The 26,096-nt window shown below is 41.7% G+C and overlaps 1 protein-coding gene across 3 annotated transcripts in view; it reads right to left on the reverse strand.

The window, feature by feature from the left end:
- Positions 1-346: 346 nt before the first annotated feature.
- rngtt (RNA guanylyltransferase and 5'-phosphatase) overlaps positions 347-26,096 on the reverse strand; it is a 170,265-nt gene continuing 144,515 nt past the window's right edge. For all 3 annotated transcript variants that reach the window (XM_007905080.2, XM_007905079.2, XM_042333592.1), the window contains exons 14-16: positions 18,418-18,484; positions 9,280-9,403; positions 347-1,469 (exon numbers count right to left, since the gene is read on the reverse strand). In XM_007905080.2, the coding sequence (XP_007903271.1) occupies positions 1,306-1,469; positions 9,280-9,403; positions 18,418-18,484 (355 nt within the window). In that variant the 3' untranslated portion in view covers positions 347-1,305. The remainder of the gene's footprint in view (positions 1,470-9,279; positions 9,404-18,417; positions 18,485-26,096) is intronic.

Here is a 26,096-nt window from a genome sequence, read left to right on the forward strand (position 1 = left end):
AACAGTGTCCCACAAACAGTCCTGGATTGAGTTACCAATTTATTATTTATTTTTAAGGTATTACCCCCAGAAAAGTGATCCGCCAATCGACTAACAACCGGGTTCCTACTTACTGTTAGGTAAACAGAGGCGTGTGGAGTAAGGAAACTTACCCAATGTTTCACCCTGCTAGCAATCAAACCCAGGTCTCTCGCTTGTGACGTGAGTGCTCCATTTTACAATAAACCCTGCAAAGTATTTTGGGACATACTCCTGATGTGAAAAGTGCTACACCAAATGTACAGATTATTATTAATCTGAGAAAAGAACAGCACTTGAAACAAAACAGAGAGACCTTACAAACAAACAAGCTCAAAACACACATTTTCTTTTAATTAACAGACAAAAAGATGCAGCAAAATTCTTTTAAAACGTACATAATCCAATACATTCCATTTTAAGCAAGTGGCAAGGTGTCTCTACTGACACTTATTGCAAATGTTTACATCAAGTCCTCTACAATTTTAAAGCGAAAACATGAATGGGAAAAGGTGTGGGAGAAGAATGGAAAGCAAAACCTAGTTTTATATGCTGAGATTACTTAAATTAAAGCAAAAGCAAACACACAACTGGGTTTGGGGTTCGGAAAGGGGAGGAGGAAAATTGATGGTAGCAAGATGTTTTGTAATACAAGATATCCCCCTTGCTCCTCTACTGCCTTAGTACGCAAAATAAACTTATTTAACAGATGGGATTCTTCTATTTGGTGGCCTGCAAAATCCATCTATTAAAACTACAAAGAATATCACATTTAAAAAAAAGTAGAAAAGGGTTTGAGGATTTAGTCTCCATGTTACATCCACGACAGACTGCAAAAGTAGGAAACCCTTACCGGCTTCTCTGTATTGTCAGCTTTGGGTGAACTAGTCTACATTATGAAAAATAATAGCAAACAAGAAAAGCATGATTTTTCTCCACAGAAGAAATATTTAAATATTTCTAGTCTGTTGTGCGTGTAAAATGGAGAATAAAACTTCCAATACATTAGTGAAAAATTAGCTCACAATATTCCCTCAAAACTTAGGCAATCCATGAATCTTCACAAAAGTGTAAAGAAGAAATTCATAAAAAAATAACTTCGGAATAACTAATGAATTTTTAATTTTACAATTTATTGAAACAAAGTATCAGGAGAAAATCAACCTATGCTTAAGACACGATTTAAAATTGTTTTTTTTGGGGGGGAAGAAGAGTTTTGATCTCAGCATATGCAGACCTGCAAAAACAATGTGACTGTAGTTTCAATTTTGTACAGAGATGCAGAGTTTACAAAGTGTGGTTTGGTCGCTTTGGAGGTGGTGGCGGCATTAGCTCAGAGTCTGTATCCAGGGATCTTTTCCTCTTCTCTCCTTGGGATTGCATTTGATTCTTTTCAATGAACTCAAACAGAAATTCCTTTGTGACTGGGTGTGAGATACTGCTGCAGACAGCTGGGGGAAGATAAAAGAATCAGACTGAGATAGAAATGGCTTAACTGTCTAAAGCAAAATACATTGCTTCACACCCAAATACATCAACAGGCCAGAATGTCTCTAATTCCAGGCTACATTGAGGATTTAAGACTTTATATGTCCTGTCTTTTCACAATTTATACTGAAAACTTCAAAAACTCTTGTTGGTTTCATAATCCCCAAAACACAACGAAAGAAAATCAGAAGTTCCTCTTTACTAAAAGTTATTTTTATTTTTTTTTAAAAAGCCAGTGATCACATCCTGTAGACACAACCTTTATCTTGTGTTTTGCCTATGATTATGGCATCATAATCCACTCTTGACATGTGAATTATATGGGCGGATTGAATGGGGCTGTGCTCCAGCTGCAGCTCTGTGGGTGTAATTTAGTTGTAGCCCATGGGTGACAACCTAATGGCAGCAAGAACAGATGGTGGGGCACAGTGCCCAGGATCTGATCGATGTATGGTTGTAAACCTGGGCTGGAAATTGGGAGAAATGTGTTTTATTTGTTCCTGTAAATACCATATATTTTCTAATGGAACAGGGAGATTCAAGAAAATGTATGCACTTATATAATAAAATGGTGTATATGAAAACATGCCAAACCATACCTAACTTTTAGATATCTAAGTTTTTGTTCTCCCTACATAGACCATTGTGATATTTCTGTGAGAGTCATACAATCCTCATGCTAATAAGATCTTTGCTCATGTGGATCACAATGCTTCCAATCCTTGCTAGGCTTCTCAATGCAAGGATCAACCATGCTTTCACAAGCCTTAAGCCAATCTCATCTACTGCAAATAACATCTTCACCCTTTCTATACATCGTATTGATGTCATGTTCATATTGCAGCATTGTTATCAACATCTTGGCTCTCTGTTACTGGGCTGCAGTGTAAACAAAGTGGCACTCTTCCCTTCCAAGGAGATTACCACTATAGTCTCGGAAGCAGAGCTCCAAATACATTCAATAGATGAATTAGAGAATTTCATATTTTTACACTGCAATCTTGTAAGAAGCATCAGTTACTGTATTTAAATGTATCTTGAACAGTTAATTCATGCACTACATAGCTTGTCTATACCAATGGCTCACAAACAGTGCTGCTAAATAACTAAGATCTTCAAGCAGGTACTATGCGCATTACATTAACTCTCTCCCTCATGTTAAATGTTTACATTTTTAAAGCTTTTCCATTAAAAATAAATCAGTAACCATTGAACTATAATTTTTTTTAGGTGAGATAGTTATCGATCATTTCTCTCATGGCTCGGCTTTGTCTTGGTAACATTCCATTGGCTTATTGCAACCACAGCTTTTCTGCTCTACAAACTGTGTAAGTACAAACATACAGTTGCATCACTGAGGGAATAAGCAGGGTGGGGTTGGCAGGCAGCCAGACACGAGTAGAAGTATAATTTAGAATCCTAGGAGAGTCATTACGAGTAAGAATTTAAGAGTAATTAGCTTTCAGAACGTTAAATTCATATTTCATTGTTTATAATCATATTTGTAGTTGGAATTGGGAGCTCAACAAGAACAACAAGTTGCAGTTATATACCGCCTTTCACTTGGGAGGACGTTCCAAGGCGCTGGACAGTCAAGAGCTCGCACCCGTGCTGTGGGCTGGAATCAAGAAGGGTGGTGGTGGGAAGATGACCGAAGGCACAGTCGAAGAGGAAGGTCTTGAGACGGGTGTTGAAGGAGGCAAGGAGGACAAGGCGGAGGGACTCCTGAATGGTTCCAGAGGGTGGGTGCTGAAAGGCGGAAGGCCGACCTCCAATGGTGGAGTGGGCAAGGTGGGGGACATGGAGCAGCCAGTACCCACCGAGCGGAGGGAGTGAACAGGTTGGTAAGCTGTAGGAGGTCACAGAGGGAATGAAGAGCAAGACCATGGAAGGCTTCAATAGTGAGGACGAGGATTTTAAACTCAATCCTCTGGAGTTCTGTAGCTCAGTGGTTAGAGCACTCGCTTTGCAAGCGAGAGACCTGAGTTCAATTCCAGGCAGGGCGAAACCTTGGGCAAGTTTCCTTACTCCACACGCCTAATAATAATCCCTCCAAAACCAAAAACAATAATAAATTGGTCATTTTCAATCTACGACTGTTTGTGGGACATTGTTGTGCGCAATTGGCTGCCGCGTTCGCCCACAGATATACAGTCAAGTCACTTTACAGTGTGTTCTGTGAAGCGCTTTGGGACGTCCTCCCGACGCGAAAAGCGCTTTATCAAATGCAAGGATTATTATTATTATTATTATTATTATTATTAAATGGGGAGTCATTGAAGGTGAGCAAGGATGGAGGTGATCACCCTCATGGAGCTTACTGCAGGAGAGGACCCGAGCTGCAGAGGTCTGAATAATCAGTTGTTTCTAGAGGGAAGAGTTGGGAAGACCAATGGCCAGGAAGTTGGGATAATCAAGCCTGGATGTTACAAAAGTGTGGATGAGGATCTCAGAAGCGTGCGGGGAAAGGCAGTAGCAGAGGCTGGCAATGTTGTGGAGGTGGGGGTTTAAAAGAGACTAGACACGATATTAAGTTTCCATACTGGCTTGGTGAGATGGAATGTGCATCCAGAATAGTGACGATGTCTGTGCCTGAGGCGAGGAGGCGCTGATGGGAGCCGAGCAGGAGGGCCTTAGTCTTATCGACACTCAACTGAAGGAAATTAGCTCTCACCCAGGACTTGATGTCTGACAGGCATTCTGTTAGGACAGCAATGGTCCGGATCGAAAGTGGAGGCAGAGAGAGGGAGTTGAATGTCATCTATATAGATCTCCTCTCATCCCTGTCCCTCTGCACTGGACATCTGCTCATAATGGGTGATTTCAACCTCCAGCTAAACTCCCCTTGCGCCACCTCCTCAGATTTCACTGCCCTCCTCCCCTCCCTAAACCTCACCCTCCACATCAACTCACTGATCCGCAACTGTGGCCACTCCCTCGACCTCGTCATCACACACAGTCTTGACATTTCCGACCTGTCTCACGGACAAGGCCATCTCGGACCACTTCCTCATCTCCCTCTCCTCCCACATCCCCCTCCCCTCTTCCAAGCCCTCCACCATTTTTTTTCACCCCTGGAAAAAGCTTCCTCCTGAGTCTCTCACAAATGCCCTCTCTTCCTCGGACCTCCCCTCCCTCTGGCCCTCCACCTGCAGCGATCCTGTTGCAGCCATCAAGCTGCTGAATGACATCTCTCCACAAACTTCAATTCCCTGGTTCCCCTGAAATTCAGGATTGTTTCCAAACCCATCCACTCCCCTGGTACAACAGTCATCTCCACTCACTCAAAACACAAACTCGGATTTTCAAGCACACATGGCAGAAATCCGGCCTCACGATTCATCGCCAGCTGTGGCTCGAGCACCTCCTCACCTACCACCTCTCCCTTTCACAGGCCACAACTGACTTTTACTTCAAAGTCATCCTGGAGGCCCAAAACAACCCATAGGCAGTTTTCCACCATCCATCACCTCCTCTATGCACGCTCTCTATCCTCACATCAAGTGCGAAAAGGTCCTAGACTTCTTCGCCTCAAAGATTAAAAACATCCGCTTGGCTGCATTGTCCTCCTCCCACCTTATGTCCCCTTCCAACCTACACAGACCATCCACACCACCTTCTCCCTCCGCCATGGCTCCTGCCACTCCATCCTCCTTACACTCCTTTGCACACATTTCTCCCTCCTCCCTCTCAACCACAATTTACCTGGATGAAGTTCACCACCTGATGCCCTGACCCCTTCCCCACCCAGCTGCTGATAACTCAATTCCCCCTCCTCTCCCCCCCTGTTGGCCGACACGGTCAACCAGCCTCTCTCCTCAGGCTCTATTTTACTCCCATTGAAAAACGTTGTTATCACATCCTTCTCAAAAANCCCACCCTCGATCCCTCTAATCTCCCACACTACCATCCTATTTCCAACCTACCCCTCCTTGCCAAAGTCCTGCAACGCATTGTTGCAGGTCAACTTCGGTCACACCTCCCCCTCCACTCCCTCCTCGGGCCCCTGCAGTCTGGTTTTTGCCCTGCCCACAGCACAGAGACAGCGCTTGTCAAAGTCACAAACGATGTCCTCTCTATCTGTTACGAGGTCTCCCTCTGCCTCCTCATCCTCCTGGATCTCTCTACCGTGTTCCACACAGTCAACCACGCCATTCTCCTCCATTGCCTCTCTTCCCTCATCCACCTTAGTGGGCCGCACTCGCAAGGTTCGGCTCCTACTTAACCAACCGCCTCCATTTCATCTCGGCAAATGGTTTCTCCTCCCGCCCCCGCCCGGTCACCTACAGGGTACCCCAGGGCTCCATCCTGGGCCCGCTATTTTTCCTCATATATATTCTCCCTCTTGGCAATGTCATGGGGTAAACTTCCACATGTATGCGGATGACACACAAATCTACTCCAGCATCGACTCTAGGTACGCCGATGTTCTATCAGCTTGTCTGGCAGACATCAGGGTGTGGATGAGTGTTAACTTCCTGCAGCTGAATATGGACAAGACAGAAGCCATACTCCTTGGCTCCTCTCAACGTCTTCACTCCTGCGGATCTGAACTTCTCAACCTCCCTGGGCTCTCCCTCAGACTGACCGAACCAGTGCACAATCTAGGCATCCGGTTTGAACCCCAGCTGTCCTTTCTCCCCCACATCGAGTCCCTGACCAGGACCACCTTCTTCCACCTCCACCACATTGCCCGCCTCTATCCGTACTTTACCCCAAATACAACCGAAACCCTTGTGCATGTATTTATCACCTCCCGCCTGGATTAATCAAACACACTGCTCGCTGGTCTCCCCAGCTCCACTATTCAAAAGATCCAGCTCATTCAGAACTCTGCCACCCGCATACTGACCCGGACCAAACTCCGAACCCACATTTCACCAGTTCTGTCCAAGCACCACTGGCTCCCCATCACCAAATGGATTGACTTCAAGATCCTCACACTTGTGTTCAAGATCCTTCACTCCCTGGCAGCTCCCGATCTCCTCACTCCCCAATCCACCAACCGGCACCTCCGCTCGACTGGTACACTCCACCCCATCAATGGAGGTCACACATTCAGCCACTACGTCCCGAAACTCTGCAACACTCTACCTCAATCCCTCTGCCTTGCCCCCTCTCTCCCCTTTTTCAAGTCCTGCCTGAAAACCTTCCTTTCCGACCATCCTTATGGTCACCTTCCCCCCACCGCCCCCACATCCCAGCTCAGAGTCAGGCTCCGCCACTGTTAAGCGCACTGAGACGCTACCCTTGCGTGGAGAGTGCTCTACAAGTGCCAAGTTGTTGTTGTTGTTATAGGAAGCCAGTGGAACCTGGCGAGGGCTGAACCACAATGGTGTTTTTTGATCTCTTATAATCTTATAATCCTTTACTCCAAAATATTTAATTTAGAACAGCATCTTGAGAAATTACAGCACTCAAGAAAATTTTAGGAACATGTAAAAGCATTAACGTCAAGAGCCTTTGGACAAATAAGTTACAAGCCAGCATTATCATTATAATCCTTTTCCTCCTACTTCATTTAATTTTGGCTTTTGTTGGAATATTTTATTTATTCAAACATTGAAAAATACTGACGAAAAGCAGAATCACAATGATTATCCCGGAGGATTTCAGCTCATACAGTTAGATTCAGAAACACCTACGATTTTACCATCAATTCTTGATATTTAAATGTTCTGTTCTGTTATTTTTTCAGTTTAATTTTTAAAAAGGAGCACTGACAATAATCCTTGCATTTTATATGGCACCTTATTACATTATCAAAATATTTCAAAAAGCTTCACAGAAGAGTTTAGTGACTATATTCCTGTAGGAGAGAGCCTGAAAAAATGATGTGTTCTTTACTCGTCCTCTTTGATTCCATACATAATGTTTTCAAAGAAGCCTCAGCTCTGAAAAACTGTGAATCGATAATTCATCCTGGTTCCTCTCCTTGTGTGGTCCATATAGATCATGCAATACAAATAATGAGATATGACTCATATCTGATGAATTGACTGACCCAGTTATTCACTAGTAATAAACTCATTGGTCAAACACGCTCATATTTCCCAATTCTAGGCTAATAAATGATATATTAAAATGAAACCGTATGAATGCTCATTATTGTGGATGTGAGTTTATAATGTGAAGTCAATACATTATTTTCCATGTTTAACACAATAGTTTGTAGGGATGCAAAGTGACAATAATTCTAATTCATTGAGACAGCTGTACAAACTTGTACGTGGATGTTAATACACCTTAGACATTTTTGGCTATCGATGGGAAGGAGGCATCAGTTTGTTGTATTGAGTGCCTAAGTTACTTATGGGTTGGTTGGGGATTGAAATTGTATGAATTTACATTTATTCAACATATGATTTTGGCAATCGGATACTGTCAATCTCTTCCTCCTCCCTCTCATTAGTCCAATTTCCCCACGTTCATGTTGAGTGCTGGAAATGAGTCGAGGGATTTTCCCAGATCTAGGTTCAGTTTGTGTATTTCTCATTTAAACTTCCGTGCTCTGTAAATAATTTATCCACCTTTGTGGGGAGAGAATAATTCAAACCATTTATATTGGGTGAATTATAGTGTTGACTTGTGTCCTGGGGTGTCTGTACCTTCAGATAAGAGATCAAACAAACATGATTAGTGCTTAAAAAGTGATTATGAGGGTGTGAGCTCGGGGACTATTAACCAAAGTGACTGAAAGAATGTGCAAGAGAAGAACATATTTAAGAGATAGTCCCTATGGTCACAGCCCTGTTATTACACTTGACTGAACAAAGTGGTAGAATTTGTGTAGCTAGTGTGGCAGTACATCATGCTCGGTGCAGCATTTTAAACTCTCCCTTTTGCATTCTGTTTGCACACTGAAGTTGAGTGATTGCTTCTATTACTTCCCACATTTTACAGTTGGTATAATAGCCTAAATCTTGCCACATCACTAGTTCAGGTTTTCTACGAGGGCCAGATACAGATGACAATATAGTACAAAAGGTCAGAGCCATTGCTCTAAAGAGTACGATGTCTGCATGCTCAACTCCTGAAGGAAGTAGAAGTTGTGAAATACACAGTATAGGGCAGGGTGGAATTTGCTGACAGGTATTTTTGAGAGTCGTGAGTTGAGTTGTAGAACAGTTAACCAAGTTCTAAATTGCTTTTTTTGACCAAGTTTTAAAGGTGTTTGTGTCTGGGAATTCACTGATGCAGTAACTGGAGAGAGAAATTACAAGCTCTCTTTCTAGGCTGTGAGCATTAGACCTTTTTGAATATTCAGGTATTTTCATAGAAAAGAATCCAGAAATTAGAAAAATACACAACATACATGAATTACATCACGGAAATCTGATTGTATACAACAAAATCCCACCATATCACCATATCCTCTATGTCTTACAATCTCCTCAAACCTTACCAACCCGGTGGCTCCCTCTGCTCATCAGGCACCAGCTTGCTTGATGCCCCCTACCCTCCCTTGGCGGTCAGGCTTTCAGTGAATATGCCACCACCCACTTTAACTCGCCCCTTCCCTCTCCTCCTTCAAGGTCCATTTGAAGACCTTCCTCTTTATAACAACAACTTGCACTGATATAGCGTCCTCCACGCAGGGTATCGTCTCAGAATGCTTAACAGTGGCTTTAATGACCTCTTTGATCGCGTCTTCAGCTATCTTCCCCCCTCACCCCACTCTCAGCTTGCTTGCAGCTTGGGGTGACGCCCTTCTGCTATATAAATGTAATTTTTTAATTGTATTGTAGGTAATAAGTCTCACAAACTACTTACCCATAGCTGTGTCATATGAATTTGGGAAGCTCTTATCTATTCTTTGTCGCATAAAAACCCAGGAGTTGTTCTCAAATTTGCATTCAATGATCTTGTTATCATAAAGTTTCAGTTCTTTGGTCACCTAAAACAGAAATAGAGAAAACTGTCGATCATTAAAATTGAGACATGTTATAATAATTTTGTTGCATACCTTAAGTAACAAACGAGATCTTTGATAATCATTGCTCCTTCAGAAATCGTAAAACATTTCTCACAATGTGATAGATACTGTGGGATCTTATTTCTTTGCATTGAACACATCAATTTAGACAATAAACTGCCACTGTATATTTACGCAGCATACTATTTCAGACCCTACAATATAATACATGGGGGATGGGGGGTGGGGAGAAGGGGGTTGAAAGACAGGGTATGGAGTCCTATGGCTTGGGAAGCAAGGGCTTTGAAGGTGAGGACCAGGATCTTGAACTGTATCCTCTGAGTGATGGGAAGCCAATGAAGTCGGGCGAGGATGAGGGTGATAAAAACCCAGGAGCTGAGCCTGGTGCAGGAGAGGAACGGGCTGCAGAGTTCTGAATGATCTGCAGCCTATTGAGGGAGGAGTTGGTTCCATCCACACTGAACTGGCCTCCCACCCCAACTCTTTTCTATAATACAAACCAAGTTTCAACATTATTGACGTTGGTCAAATTGGTCAAATGAATCTTTACCTTTCAAAAGGGTGGGGAAGACAAGTTTGCAGGGCTATGGGGAGAGCGCGGGGGAGTGGGATTGATTTGAATAGCTCTTTTCAAAGAGCCAGCACAGACACAATGGGTCGAATGGCCTCCTTCTGTATTGCATAATTCTATGATTCTATGAAAAAGGTTATGTAGCAATGAAAGATGATACAAGGGCTACTTGTTGAAAACAATTTGGCGGCATTTGGTGCAAGTTTTAAAGCTGGGTATTGGAATTGTTTGGAGTTCATGGTAGAGTGCATCAAGATTAATGAGAACTGGCTGTAATGGGCATTATTGAAGATGCCATATTGGTCAACAATGGTGAAAATTTTGCAATTCAAACTTTTTGCATTTGCAATGCATTTGACAAATTTGGTAAGAAATGAAGGAAGGGAGTAGGGTCTACCACCAATGTGTTATTGATACAATACAAAGCACTAAAGATGTGGCAATTAGAAACTATTTTCTGATGTGGTTGACTACAAGGGGATCAAGGCTGCTGATAAGAAAAAACACAGGGCACTGCCCAAGACCAGCCTTATCTGGAGCACAGTGCAGAAATATTACTTGATCCCACTGGATTTGAATATCTTCAAGGAACAGTGTCACAGCTAGTTTTGTTTTATAGATGATAGGAACATCAGTATCAGTATTTTATCCTGTGAAGCGCTTTAAGGTGTCCTCCTCGACATGAAAGGTGCTTTACCAAATGTTACCAATGATTATCAACAGTATGTTAGAAGATGACCGAATAAAGACTAAACACATACCACCAAAGCTGCTAGCCCTAGACTAATGTTTTGATATACAAAATCAGGGAATGGTATATCGTAAGGAGAACATTAGTGCAGGGATTCTACTATAATAAGAATGAAAAGGTTCAAAAATTTTCTAAATGTTCGAATGTTTGCTTACATTATTACAGTGAATGTTACCCTTCAGGGGAACCAAACAAATATGGTAGTCAGGGCATAACTACCGAGTGTCTGACACATGCAGAAATCCATCAACATGCTTAAAAATAACCAAACCAAGCTGAGAATTCCATGCAACCCACCCAAACATGGAAATTCCTGATATCTTTATTGGAATGGAATGCGCACACTCTCCCTGGAGGGATGCGTCCTGCTTACCTAATTCCAGAAAATATTAGGCTCAGGTTGACAGATCCAAAACTTGGGTACCCCAGAGTGTGTGCTGGGGTACTGCTGGAGTCTAAGCAGCTAAAAATGCACAATTTACCATTGAGAGCACTGTCTGGCAAGCTATCTCATTGCTTGTTCAGGTAAGACCACCCTAGGGTCTTGCCTTACAGGGTTAACGGGACTGGGAGGATCTTTTGCCTCCAGTGGTCTGGAGTGGTCTGCCCTTCTAAGTCCTACCGATGAGCTGGGCTGTCATAAGCAGTGCCCTGGAGTACTACGCATCTGTCTGGCTCAGGAGCAGGACCACCGAGACCACTACAGAGGATTGGCTTGAACCTGACGTTCTGTTGCCAAACGTGTCACCTTGGGTCCAAGGAGAGCCCGCTTACCTTACCTCTCCCTCCCCCCAGGAGGATCGTTACTTGTTGGTCATTTGCCAGCCAACAAATGCAAGTTTGACCCTCACTGGGTGGATGGCAGGTACCAGGAACTCCCTGTAAGCTTCCTGGAGGGCAACACAACTCATCTCAAACTCCACCACAAACTCTTCCCAGCAGCTGTACCCTGAGCCTCAGTTTCCTCATCATCTATCTGACTTCTGTTGCCTTCAGTGTGGTGAGAAGATCTTTACAAGGCAGCTTGCAAACGTGCCATCCAAGGGGCAAGTCCAAAGCCGGATCCCATTCTTACTCAGCACCAGCTACTTAATCTAGTTCCTCATGTGAGGGACTTTGCAAATAGACTGATTCTGCCTCCAAGGTGCTAAGCAACAGGGAGTGTAGACTGGAGCCCTCCCTTCCTGAAGCCGCTTCCCATGTTTGACACACATCCACCTCACTGCTTGATCCTGAGCTTTGCAAAAGCCCCTCAAATGCATCCCCAGAAGCTTAGATCCATAAAGCAGAACTAAATGATCAAGGGGAGGAAATGCTATTTTAAATAGATTTTGTAAGCAAACCTAAGTAAAATTGTTTTTAAAGTGGAGCGATTTATCCAATTCAACAATTTTTTCGAAGCTGACTAAATGATGAACTGCTTGGCTCGTAGCCATTTCGTGCAGAAACTGATGTGAATTTGAGCGTGCGCACATTTCAATTATCAACAGGGCGGAAATAAATACAATAAAGAATTGATCATTTTCAACAGACAACTGTTTGTGGGACACAGCTGTGCGCAATTGGCTGCCGCGTTTCGCCCACAAATATATGGTCAATTCACTTTACAGTATATTCTGTGAAGCACTTTGAGACGTCTAGAAGACATGAAAAGCACTATATCAAATGCAAGGATTATTATTATTATTATTAATTTACCTCCCAGCTTGGCGTCAAGCTCTGGCACCATTCACGCTCCAAAATACTACCCTTTATAACTTTACTTTATAATGTAGCTTTATAACTAAACTATAATTTTGGAATTGCTGTAATTGGGAACTAAGTGTACCAAAATGTTCCTCATTAGCTCGGCCTGTTTATACATTGAAGAGCTGAGCTACCCAGAAAAGTAAACTTCCAAGTTTGATTCTCACAATTGTGCTGAGTAGTTGATCATTGATGGGTGACTGTATGGGGCTACAATTGGCACTAGTGCCTTAAATTATGAGGAGGGAAATAAAATAGCTGAGATTTTTACTCCTGATTGCAACCAATCTTGTGCAGAATTGGATTTGGATGCAGTGTCCCAGTTGAATATCCTGCTGACATACAGTCATAGTTTATAAACGACCACTTGGATGAGGTATGGAGGGTGACAGTCCTTAGAGCTACGCCCAGATAAAAGGAGAGAAGGAAAAACTGGAGCAGAATATTGGCAAGAGTGAAAGGAAAATACTTGACCTGAACCTACTTTTTGGGTATTCAGATCGGCCTGTGTGTGTTTCAAGTACTGAACCACCAATAGATCTGTGTGTCTGAAATATCATGTTGTTTAGCTTTAGTAATTGAACTATGAATAAATTATAGAATCAATAATATCCTGCTACTCATAAACAAAAACAGGAAGTTTATGTTGTGTACAGGAGACCCATATAATACTTATTTAACACACTATCTCTGGGGCTACGCCTCTAAAGACATTTTTATGTGACAAGGATATAGTGAATGTGAGTTAAAAATTTGATTTGTGTAGAAGCCTAGCTAATTCCAATTTCTGCTGTCTGTATGTAACACCTTGCAAAAGAGGGGTGCATAAGAATAGGTCTCTAAATGGAAATATGCAATTATGACTGTGTCCTTGTGGCTCTGTCAGAAAATGGGCACACAAGTCTATAAATTGTATAAAACAGCCTGATTGTTTAGAGCTATTTAATGTGCCACACTGACAAAATGCCACAGGGTACATGTCTGGGTGGGATTTTAATTTTTTTATTAAATACAAACATGAATAGGGCAGTCAGATTACATGACACATGTGTTTGCTGTGCCACAGATCTATTTTTCATTCTTAGCTTTGAATAATGTTCCAGCTGAGCTGATCTCAACGGGATTGTCAAGTGAAGGGCTGGGTGGATTTCAAAACTGACATGGCATCTAGGGAAGCTGCCTGACAGGAGGGAAGGGAGGGGAAGTGAATTCATTAAAACAAGACAAAGCATTATACACTCAGAGACTAAGAATGACCGAGTGAGAGGAGGAGGGGTGTTGCAACCCTCAAATTTTCAGTAATGTCTATCAAAAGAGAATGTGGAAATGCCCTTTAGTCATTGGTCACCCTTTAGCCACATGTCAAAGAAATGACCCCCTAAAGGTAAGTTAAGCAAAAACTGACGTAAGAGCTAATAGAAAGGATACTGGTGGTTACTGCAAAGAAACGGAGAGTGAAGCACTAACTGCAGAATTCATCAGTGGTCAGACTACGTGAGTAGCTGCAGATATAATTTGTTTCCCCTCAAAGCACAAGACTCACCTTCCATTAACAAAAACAAATTAAATATGTTGCCAATTTTTCTGACATGTGTGACACAACTCAAAAATTCTAAAATATTCTAAAAACATTCAACAATATGTTGAAGAGTCATTTTGGCTTGGCTCAATTGTCTTGATTTTTCACTGACTTTTAAGGAAGATGTGGTTCAAGCCCAATATCAGGACTATGATGCCTATGATAACAATAATAATAGTCTTTGCATTTGATATAGCGCTTTTTACATCTTCTAGACATCTCAAAGCGCTTCACAGAATAGACTGTAAAGTGAATTGACTATATTTGTGGGCGAAATGCGGCAGCCAATTGTGCACAGCAGTGTCCCACAAACAGTCGTGGATTGAAATGAACAATTTATTATTGTTTTTTTCTTGAGGGATTATTATCAGGCGTGTGGAGTAAGGAAACTTGCCCAAGGTTTCACCCTGCCGGGAATTGAACCCAGGTCTCTTGCTTGCAAAGCGAGTGCTCTAACCAATGAGCTACAGGACTCCACAATCCAATACAGTCCTGGGGGAGCACTGCATTGCTGGAGATGCAGTCTTTTGAATGAGACAGTAAACAGTAAATGCTCTGACTGGCACATCAAAGATCCTGCGACACTATTCAAAAACAGGATATTTCTCCATCAGCAAGGTCGAGATTAATTAGTTGTTCAGTTATCTCTTGCTGTTTGTGGGGCCTTATTGGCACAAAAGGAGATTTCAATGTGAAGAGTAACTTGAAAAGTTTTTTCATTAGAAATGAAGTCCTCTATCTCTCTTTCTTTCTCTGTGACCAGAGTTCCCTTTGCTTCCTTGTCCTCCTGGACCTCTCCGCTACGACACAATCAAATATACCATCCTCCTCGACTGCCTCTCCTCTGTCACCCACCTCAGTGGGACCGCACTTGCTTGGTTTGAGTCATACGTGACCCACCACCATCATTTCATCTCCACAAATGGTTTCTTCTCCCAGCCCCCCACACCTGGAGTGTACTCAAAGGCTCTATCCTTGCCTCCCTCCTTTTCCTCATTTACATCTTCAGATCACACCTGAAGAGTTTCCTCTTCAACCCTGCCTACGGAGACCTCCCATCTTTCTGGCTCGACATCAAGTTCCGCTACTGTTAAGCGTTCCAAGACACTATTCTGTGTGAAGGCGTTATATAAATGGATATATAAATAATAATAATAATAATAATCCTTGCATTTGATATAGCGCTTTTCACGTCGGGAGGACGTCCCAAAGCGCTTCACAGAACACACTGTAAAGTGAATTGACTGTATATTTGTGGGCGAACGCGGCAGCCAATTGCGCACAGCAATGTCCCACAAACAGTCGTAGATTGAAAATGACCAATTTAATTATTGTTTTTTGTTTTTGGAGGGATTATTATTAGGCGTGTGGAGTAAGGAAACTTGCCCAAGGTTTCGCCCTCTGCCTGGAATTGAACTCAGGTCTCTCACTTGCAAAGCGAGTGCTCTAACCACTGAGCTACAGGACTCCACATTGAAAGATACTATTGCACAAACAGTGGTACCTGATAGAATTCTTTAAAATTATGAAGGGTTATGATGTTAAATCATTAGCGTATTTCAATGGGTATGCAAATCAGTAACAAAATGGTAAATTTTTAAGATCACAAAGGAATTAATGCAGAAGTTAGAAAAAAATACCTTTACACGGAGAGGATGGTTAAAATGTGAAGTTCCCCACCACAAAAACCTGTGGAAGGGTCCATAAATTCATGTAAACAGAATCAGATAAGTGCTTGAAAAAGAAATGTTAAAAGGTTTGAACAAAATATGTGGCATCATTTTATATTCCGGTTATTTTTGTGCAATTGAACTTAAAAAGTGAGTATTTCTTTAATTTAGCATTTTTTTTNGTGTATAAATGATCCAATTTCCTTCAACAGTAAAATTAAATTGACACTGAATGTGTATAAAAATAATGTCAGTGTCAGAAGTAATTCTGTTCAAGACTGCGGGGTAATTTATTTTCAGAATTATCTCCTCATTACCTGTTTTTCAGCAACCATTCTGCCTTACACATTTCAATACAAGCATAAAAAATTTATGTTATCTGCTTCACATGTGTGCATGTAAATAATTTAATTCTATGACCTTCACAATGTGTAGTAGAAAAATGCCTGTGTCCTATTCTGGATTCAAGTAAGAAACCCAGTGATTTGTTAAGCTAGGTTTAGTGAACCTGGAACACCAGCTTGAAAGCACAAAGTCTAATTATGGAAAAATAATGTCATATTGACATTATAGATTACTGGTATACTACCTTATAACTTTACCTTATAATTTTTAATTCAGATTTTTTCAGTAGGATCAGCTCAGTGAAAGCCAATTTCTGCAAATCTAGTGAGATTGGAATAGTGAGTGGATGGATTGTCAAAACAATAGCTGTGATTGCTGGAACCGAGACAGCACCGAGAACTTCAACAGAAGCTTTGTCTATGCTGTTAACATATGAAGAGCAAAAAGCAAACATTAGCAGTCCAAGGGAGTGAAGTGTCTTGTTATTAAGTCTCTGATGAGACATTTCATTTTGATTTTTACTGTTATATTATAATTATATTATAACATGTCTAAGTTGAAACTCACTAGCTAGTGCAGTATACTCTGTGTAAAGAATGAATAAAATCCTGGCAGAAAGGATGAAAAGTCTCCTCCATCTCAACAACTTGCATTTATATCCCGCACACATCACGTGGGGTAGCGTCCCGGAGCGCTTTGATTATATCTTCATCCCAGATATATCTCATCTGTTAAGGGTTTCAACTGAAATGTCTTTTGAGAGAGCAGAGTGTCAGCCCAGGTGAAGTCTGTTTGGAAATTTAAAGCTAGTGTTATGTGGAGTTTTTGATATGGGAGGGCGGGGTGGTGTAGCTCTATGGTGTAGTCCAGTTACATTTTCACCAGAAAATGGTCTTGTAATCTGTTTTCTCAGTCTTCTCACTAGCTCTGTGGTGCAGTATGCTATTTCTTCGACATTAAAATCTACCTTGATATACATAAAAACATTTTTGCTACCTACAGTTTTTCGTTTATTTTCTTTACTACGACAACAAAATTACATTTGTACAGCGCCTTTCACATCGGATGGACGTCAAGGCGCATCAGTGGTAAATTCAAGTAACGTTCAATCTCCAGGTGTGTTGGTGATAAATGTAAGAACATTTTGGAGGAGGGATCACCATGAAGCAATAGGGATAAAAGAAGCAGTGGTGCACAACAGGATTCAATGGAAGTCACATTCACTAAAAGGGAATCCTTCCCCCAAAAAGCTACAGTAAATCACAGCCAAAAGATTCCTACTCTGAAGAGCTGAAAATACATTATGGAGATTCATCAAGTTGGCCCTGACGTATTTCTAGTTAGTTTGACATCCTGCTAATTACCAGCAGGATTTTCCCATTCGTGACTGAGTCACTGTTAGCACAATCTGTTACAAACCACTGCTTCATTAACCGCAATACATCATTTTCATTTGCAGCAAGATTATATCAAACCAAACCACTGTGACGACCCATGTCCCCGTGTGGCATGAACTAAAACACACATTGACATTTTTCAGGGATTTTTAACTGCTAGTAATGGAGTGTGAACTATTTGAATTAACTATGATCAAATTGTTCAGTTTACCGGATTAGAATAGAAAGAGTTATTTTAACATGTTGCCTCCAGATTCAAGAAAGATAAATATCTGTGCTATGAATTTAACTCCTGTTGACGTGCAACTGTCATGGAATGTACAATTAACAATCTATATCGAGTAGAAAGTGCTGTTACAAATTCTACTTTCCCAAATTCTACATTTAAATGTAGTTTTTTTTAAAAAATGGTTTCTCAAACAATTCCAATCTTAGGCTACTTAAAGCAAACATTGCAACATCAGACAGCTTTCAACACTTGTTTCTGCTGCAGCATTTTGAAGTCCAGTACAAAGATACATCACAGTAATTCTTCACACCGAATAAATGAACAGTCTTTGAACAATTACCTCACAAAAGGTTTTTGCTACATAACACAACAGTTTAATTGTAGCTGAAATTTATCAACAGCATATTAACCGTAATTGCATTTCTCAACTAGTCACATAGTGCCAACATGTCTAGAATCTGGGTTATGAATTCAAGGTCACAAATCCTTTTTGTAAAATTACTTTCTGAAAGTCCCTTTCAATTGTATCCGGAACAAAAATCCATCCATTACTAATATGAAATGCCACTCAGCTTTCGATAATACTTATCTATTTAAACTTCATGAACAAAGGTAACACAAGCTTGAGATTTCATTAAACACAAATTACACAAGTTAAAACACTTTAGCACTGTTTTAATAGCTTACCTTCATCTGTGCAAAAGGCTGTTCGTATTTGCCAACGTACAATAGTCCAAATGTCTGTGGCAGTAACCTGTAAAAAAAGAAATTATTTCAACCAAAAGGATATAGAAATCAAAACATAATTATAATAATTGCATTTGATGAAATACCTTATGTTGTCAAACATTATCAAAGTGTTTGCTTCACAGCATTTTACAGGAAAATGTAGTGAATGAGTACAATATTGCCCACAAAATATACAGTCAACTCACTTTAGTAGGAATAGGCCATTCAGACCCTCAAATCTGTTCCGCAATTCTACAAGATTATGACTGATTTATACCTCAACTCCAATTTCCCACTCTGCCCCATATCCCTTGATACCCTGATCTAACCAAAATTTATCCACTTCAGTTTTGAATATTTGAATGGATCCAGCATCCACAGCCTTTTGGGGAGAGACTTCCAGATTTCCACTACCCTTTGTGTGAATACCTGCCTCCTGATTTCATTCCTGAATGGCCTAGTTCTAATTTTAAGATCATGCCCCCTTGTTCTGGATTCCCCACCCGAGGAAATAGTTTCTCTGTAGAATTAAATTATTATTATTTTGTAGGGATTATTTGTAGGATTATTATTATTATTTGTAGGCAAATACATCAGCCAAATTGCTCACTGGAATGTTCCACAAACAGCATTGAGATAAACCCCAAATTCCACCTCATTTTAGTTTGCAAAAACATTCTGTCTTAAAATTTAGGATCATTCAGAATTATGCAGAATTCTTAAACCCAATCTTAAGTTTAGAAGCCAATTTGGTTCAAGAAATGCAGACAAAATCAATACTAAGTTTAAGAATTTTCCACAGTGCTGCGTGATGCTATAAATTTTAAAAAAGTCTTATAGCCGGACTGGTAAAATTTCACGCATCATGTGCACAAAACAGATATGAGAATCAATGAAGCGCTCTGGGACGGTACCCTGTGTGAAGGGCACTATATAAAGGCAAGTTGTTGTTGAAATGAACTAAAGCATACTACTTAATACGGGTATATTTATTATACATACAATATATTAAAAAAAGCTATTGCTTAGTTGACTGTATGATCACTTAATGCTGTACAATGTCTGCAATTAAACATCTAAATCAGTTTTTTGAACATATAATTCATTCCAGATACCATTTTCATTATCATACTAGACATGTCAATTAAAAGCTGAGTCTGAACAGTCTAAACAGCTTTCTTAGGTAACCCCCAAACCTTCTCCTTTCCATGCAGCATATGGCATACGCAGAAACTACAGCTAATATTGCATCTGCTATTCTAACTATTCTAAGCTAGATTTATGCGCTATGAGTTTTATATACTGTATAATAGCGCTTGGGGAAATAGTTTAAAAAATCCTGTTAAGTTGAAGCACACTGATCATTAGGAATAATTTAATTCACTTTGACATAAGAATGTTTAGTATTCAAAGTTGATAGAATTTATATGTATTTTGAAATCATCAATAAGCGATGCTCAATGAGTAGCAGTAGGCAGGGCAGTTTATCATATAAATGAGGAAGACTTCAAATTGTAGAAGCAACGTGCATTTTCAATTATTTTACACAATTACATTCTTGTGACAAAGATCAAACTAAATTAAATGATAATTATGTAACTGTCATCAGCAAATAGTTCAAACTGAAATATCAATAATAATTTGATTAGGAGCTTATCAAATGAACCTATCTGCTATTAACCCAAACATAATTACTTGTCTAAAAGTACATTCCTTTCTGTAGCATCAATTGTGACCGACAGTGATAACAATTTGGCAAACCCCACTTTTCAAATTCCTGTCGGGTCAGGAAACAGTGATACTGTTCAGATCAGTACCTAAAACTGAGATTAAAATGTGCTTTTTGACAGGTGTCTAATTCATTTTCCTTCATTCTAAAAATATAACTACTTGAGTGGATATGGTTTCCTTTACACGAGGCTCTGCTAATAATAGGATTATTCCATTCATCAAAATAAGAAACTAAAAGGACCATTTTTAACATTGAGAGTTAATAAAGGGCTACCAAGGTCAAAGATATATTTAAAAACTATTCTACAATAAACAATATAATGTACTGTGCATGGGAAAGAGAATGGAATTAGGACCACAGTAAATAGGACCACAGTAAATAGCAGTAATAGCACAGTAAATAAATGGAGAAACTTGAATCAACATAAGCTTGATGACCTGATGACTTCCTTCTCTCCTGTCATTTCTCACAGCTGGGACCAGGAGCAGCTTTGAATACAGAGAATCAAAGATGAAAAGTTACTCTCTGTCACTTTTTGGTGACACATTCTACAAGGACTTGATTCATCATCAAGTTTTCTGTCATCTATTCCAAATATCTTAAATCTTCCTAGCTTGCAGTATTTCAGCTTGTGCATTATTTATTTCTAGCTTTGCATCTTTAATCTCTCTCTTGTAATTAAAATCATTTCAGCTTATTTGGCTACAGACTGGAGCACTTCAGCTTTCTAAATAGTGACTTGGGAATAGCTCAAGACTATGAAGCAACATATACAGTATGCACCTCATATCATTATCTAAGTAGTGTGGATACCTTAGTTTAACACAACTGACAAAAAAACTTTACAAATTATAATAAAATAATCTGCCAACAAAAATACAGTCATTACACTTCACAGTAAATCGGGTAAATGGAACCAAAAGGATTGCTCTTAAAAGAGCCAGCATAGACATGATGAGCCTTCTTTTCTATTGTGAATTTCTATCATTCTAAATCGTGTGAAACCCTTTGAAATGTCTTTGTTTTATCTTATTATCTTCTATGGATTACTGAAGAATTAAGTATGAAATGATTTTCCTGTGGACTTTTGTTCCTGTATGAATCTTGCTTGGTTACACACTACTTTCTCTCAAGACTTGTCTAAGTTAAAAACCATTAAAAACTGCCATCATCACGCCCACCCTGAAAAAACCCTCCCTTGATGCGTCGCAGCTATCAAGCTACCGGCCCATCTCCAACCTCCCCTTTCTCTCCAAGGTCTTGGAAAGAGTTGTCGCCTCCCAACTGCGCTCTTTCCTTTCCACCCATTCTCTTTTTGAACCCCTTCAGTCAGGTTTCCGTGCTGCCCATAGCACAGAAACTGCCCTGGTCAAGGTCACCAATGATATCCTGACCATCTGTGACCAGGGCTCCCTCTGTCTCCTCGTCCTCCTCGACCTATCGGCAGCATTCGATACGGTCGACCACGCTATCCTACTCCACCGCTTGTCCTCCCACCTCAACCTTCAAGGCACTGTCCTTGAATGGTTTAGGTCGTACCTTTCTCACCGTCTTCACTTTGTCTCAACGAATGGCTTCTCCTCCACCCCCCGTACTGTCTCGTGTGGTGTCCCTCAGGGCTCTGTCCTCGGTCCCCTCCTCTTCACCCTCTATATGCTCCCCCTCGGTGACATCATCCGCAGACATGGAGTTAACTTCCACATGTATGCGGATGACACCCAACTCTACCTTTCCTCCTCTACTCTCAACTCCACGACCACCGATGTCCTGACAGCCTGCCTGTCCGACATCGAGTCCTGGACGAGAGACAACTTTCTTCAGCTCAACGTGCGAAAAACCGAGGCCCTCCTGATTGGCTCACGTCAGCGCCTCCGCACCTCAGGCGCTGACACCATCAGCATCCAAGGCTGCACTCTCCACCTCTCAAAGCCAGTCAGGAACCTCGGCGTTTTGTTCGACCCTGAGCTGTCCTTTCTCCCTCACATCCGCACCACAACTGGCACCGCCTTCCATCACCTCCGGAACATCGCCAGACTACGGCACTACCTCACCCCTCACGCTGCTGAAACCCTGGTCCACGCCTTTGTCACCTCAAGGCTGGACTATGGGAACTCTCTCCTCGCCGGCCTTCCCGCCACCTCCCTCCACAAGCTGCAGGTCATTCAGAACTCTGCAGCTCGTGTACTGTCCCGCACCAGGCTTCGGGACCACATCACTCCCACCCTCGCTCGCCTCCACTGGCTCCCCATCCCCCAGAGGATTGATTTCAAGATCCTCATCCTCACCTACAAGGCCATTCACGGCCTTGCTCCCTCCTACCTCTCCAACCTACTATCCCCCTACCTACCTGCCCGTACCCTCCGTTCCTCTGGCTCTGGTCTGCTCCACGTCCCCCGCCCCAACCGCCCTACCATCGGTGGTCGGGCCTTCAGCCTCTCAGCCCCCAGGCTCTGGAACTCCATCCCCCAGTGCCTTCGCCTTGCTTCCTCCCTTTCCTCCTTCAAGACCGGTCTCAAAACCTTTCTCTTTGACCGTGCCTTCAGCTCCCCTCTCGACTCTCTTCCCCCTCCTCGCTCCCTCCCTTCCCTCCCCTCACCCTGACCATTTCCCCCCTCCTTGCTCCCTCCCTTCCCTCACCCTGACCATTTCCCCCCTGCTCGGGTCATGACCCAACTGTGCAGCGCCTTGGGACGTCCTCCTGACGTGAAAGGCGCTTTATAAATGGAATCTTGTTGTTGTTGTTGTTGTAAGTTGCTCTAGGGTTAATTAGGCATTGCCTATTCATTCTCTCATTCCTTTGGGGAACTGGAATTCAACAACCATTTGATTTCTTCAATAAATATCCCCAAACCTTCCATGTTGTAACTTATTTTCCCTTCAATAAGATGTACTTTGGTATGCAACATATATTGGAACTTGCCAAATGCTACCTCTTGAACCAGCTGACTGAAAGTATTCAAACGCACCGTTTAGTTTACCATTTCTCTCATAAAGGGAGCATTTTAACTTTTTCAGTATCATTAAAGACAGTACAAGATTAGGAATTCAATGTGCAAAGTGCGACAGGGACAAATCCTAATTACTTTGTGGATCAGTGCATTAAAATCCTTAATATTGTGCATTATTGGGACACTATTTTTGTAACAAACAGAAGAAGAATGAATGAGAAGAGAAATGATCAGGTCTTTAAAGTACTAAGCAGCTTAGATAATGTAAGCAGTTTATTTGACAAACTGTAATTATGAAATGAAGGGACAGGAGTATAAATCAAGTGACACCAGACTTTAGAAGAAATTTTCCAAAGAGTCATATATATGTGTAATTAACTCCCATCAAAGCAATTAAAGCTATGCTGATTAAGCCCTTCAATATAAACAACATTTAAGTATGTGACTTAAGGAACACAAGAACAACTGTGAGCCTAGGAATGTGTTATTTGTGGAATACAAATAGTCATATGCTGAATAATGTGAGTGCTGTTACCAGCTGACCCATAATAGAAACCTAGCGTAATTGCTACAGCCCATTGCTAAATTGCATCCCTGAAATCAGGTTATGAAGCGTCATGGGAGAGGTAACACAATGTATCCAGAGATGATGAGAAAACAGAAAACAAAGTGTAGGAGTAAAGGACAACTTCTCAGATTGGGAGGAAGTAAAAAGTGGTGTTCCGTAGGGATCTGAAAATAGACTTCTATTTTCACTATGCACGTAAATTATTTGACTCAGATATAGGCAGCATGATATTGAAATTAGCAGAATGTACCAATCTAGGGGGCGAAGGGGTACGGTAAATAATGAAGAGGCCTGCAAACAGATGCAGAAAGACAAACAGGATTGTAGAATAGGTGGATTGATGGCAGATAAAGTGTAACATAGAGAAATGAGAAGTGATTCACTATGGTAGGAGGAATAAAAAACACAAGTATGCTGTTTCTATTTATTGGCAAATCCATAACAATGAGCCACATGTACTGTTTAAGATAACCACAAGCAAATCTAAAGGAGAGTTTAGCAGGAACTTTTTTTACACAGAGGGTGGTGAGAATGTGGAACTCAATAGCAGAAGCTATGATTGAAGTAGAAAAAGAGGAAACTTGATGTATACATGCAGGAGAAGCAATTGAGGGGGATTTTATTTTTGGTCAGCCAAGTCTCTGATGCATGCGGAAACTCTTCACCGTGCTTAAGAGTATCCAAACCAAACTGAGAATTCCATTCATCCCACCTACACATGGAAATTCCAAAGATATTTATTGGAATGGAATGCGCTGACATTTCCTCAAAATGTCACTTTGGAAACCCTATTTATCTCCCTTCCTCCCCTCCCCCCTACTACACCCCAGGTCGTGTGACATCTGACAAATGCGGGTTTGAGCCCTCAATAGGTGAATGGTAAGTAACAGGAACTCCCTGAGAGCTTCTCGGTTGGTAACACATCTTATCATGAAACGCGTGAGAGCATTGCCACCGTCTTCCTGTCCGCAACTCAGGCACACGTCCCTTCCCATTGAGCGATGGTTCCACCAAATGGAGATGTGGAGTTTAAGCAGCGGCTGCTTGCCTCTCTCCAAGCCAATCAAGATGGATTCCAGGTGCTGGCCGTACGAACATGTGTTCACAAACTCTGACCCCAGGTAAAGCCTTCCAGCAGCTGTGGCGACAAACCTCAGAGTTTTCTCATCAGCTATCTGGTGGACATCTGCCTTTAGTGTAGTGGGAGGACCGTTACAAGGCAGCTTGTGATGTGTCAGCCACCTTAATGTTCTCGAGGTCCAAGTCCAATGTCGTGGGACAGGTTTACTCAGCACCAGCTGGTTAATCCAGGTCCTCATGTGAGGGGCCTTGTTAAACAGATGTGCCCGCTGTGAAGCCGCATACCCCTCCAGGGTGCTTAGTGACAGGTCAGTGTAGGCTGTAGCCCTCCCCTCCCTGCAGCCAGTTCCCAAGGGGGACAGGAAAGGGACCTTAGAGAGAGAGATTAGGATGGGTGGATTTTGTGGATTCAAAACACCGGTACAGACTAGTTGGGCTGAATGGCTTGTTTCAATGCTGTACAGTCTGTGTAATTGCAATCAACAACAGCAATTTACACAGTACATTTCACATTGGAAAAGGTATCTCAAAATGCTTCCCCAGGGTGACTGAGAGTCCAAATTGGGGGGTGGGGGGAGAGTAAGATGGCTGAAAGCAAGGTCAAATTGATAGAAAAGGTTTTGAAGATGGGGAGAGAGGAGGCAAGGCAGTGGGACAAGCAATGGGATGCCAGAATAGTGTTCAAGAAACTCACCCACCAATCATGGAATGGGGCACACGAAACAGGGCAGTGTTTGCTGAGCAGAGAGCAGCCAGGGCAATAAAGTTGCATGAGGTCACAGTTGTAGGGTGGGAATAGGCCATGGAGGGATTTGAACGTGAACTGATATTGATTACCAGCACAAATTTTGGCTGCCTTAATGCCACATTATGTGTGTTACCCACCTGAAACTTTGTATGCTTAGCAATCCCATTATCGCTAGGCTCCATTGTCTAACTCCACTTAAAAATCCTCATCTTCACTTTCAAATCCATTCACATTTTTATACCTCTCTGATCGTCTCAAGCTTTCCACTTTGCTCAAATCCTCCACTGCGCAAACTCAGCCTGCTGCAAATCCTCTGTCCCACCATTGATGTCTTCAGCTACTGTGTCCCCACCTTCTGGACTCCCTCCCTCAACTCCTCCATCTCGCCTGGTCTCTACTCTCAAAAGCCACCTGAAGACCTACCTCTTTGATCATGCTAATGGTCATCGCTCTCTCCCCCCCACCCCCATTCAGTTTCTGGCACCACCTGAAACTCTTAAGTCACATGACATAAGGGGTACTAGAGAAATGCAGGTTGTTGTTTACTCTCTGAACCATTGA

This window comes from Callorhinchus milii, unplaced genomic scaffold, assembly GCF_018977255.1.
Source record: "Callorhinchus milii isolate IMCB2004 unplaced genomic scaffold, IMCB_Cmil_1.0 Scaffold3, whole genome shotgun sequence".
In the NCBI taxonomy this organism is placed as follows: Eukaryota; Metazoa; Chordata; class Chondrichthyes; order Chimaeriformes; family Callorhinchidae; genus Callorhinchus; species Callorhinchus milii.